This window comes from Terrapene carolina, unplaced genomic scaffold (assembly GCF_002925995.2).
Source record: "Terrapene carolina triunguis isolate 2854851 unplaced genomic scaffold, T_m_triunguis-2.0 Scaffold227, whole genome shotgun sequence".
Taxonomy (NCBI): domain Eukaryota; kingdom Metazoa; phylum Chordata; order Testudines; family Emydidae; genus Terrapene; species Terrapene triunguis.
In genome coordinates, this window is record NW_020664578.1 from 1,026,907 (window position 1) to 1,027,262 (window position 356).

General features: G+C 69.1%; 1 protein-coding gene across 1 annotated transcript in view; it reads left to right on the forward strand.

The window, feature by feature from the left end:
• Window positions 1-39: 39 nt before the first annotated feature.
• Window positions 40-356, forward strand: part of HDGF (heparin binding growth factor) — a 30,850-nt gene continuing 30,533 nt past the window's right edge. The window contains exon 1 of the mRNA XM_026656254.2: window positions 40-299. Coding sequence (XP_026512039.1) covers window positions 213-299 — 87 coding nt within the window. The 5' untranslated portion in view covers window positions 40-212. The remainder of the gene's footprint in view (window positions 300-356) is intronic.

The following is a 356-nucleotide window of genomic DNA, read 5'->3' on the forward strand; positions in this document are numbered from 1 at the left end:
CGGGAGCCAACCTGCTGCTAGCACCACCTGGGCGCCGCTGGCTCCCGCCCCCCCCCACCCCCGCCCCCAGGCCGCCTGCTCTCCGGAGGGGTGGGGGAGAGCCGCCTGCCGGATCGCTGGGTTTTGCCTCCAAACTTCGCCCTCCGCCCCCCCCCCCACACACACCTAAGCCCCCACCCCCACTTTCCAGCAGCCTGGCGCTCAAGGCGAAGATGTCCCGGTCCAACAGGCAGAAGGAGTACAAATGCGGGGACCTGGTGTTTGCCAAGATGAAGGGCTACCCCCACTGGCCTGCTAGGGTAAGGAGCCTGCAAAGGGGGGGGGATCGGGGCTGGGGTTTGTGCAAAGGGGGGGGG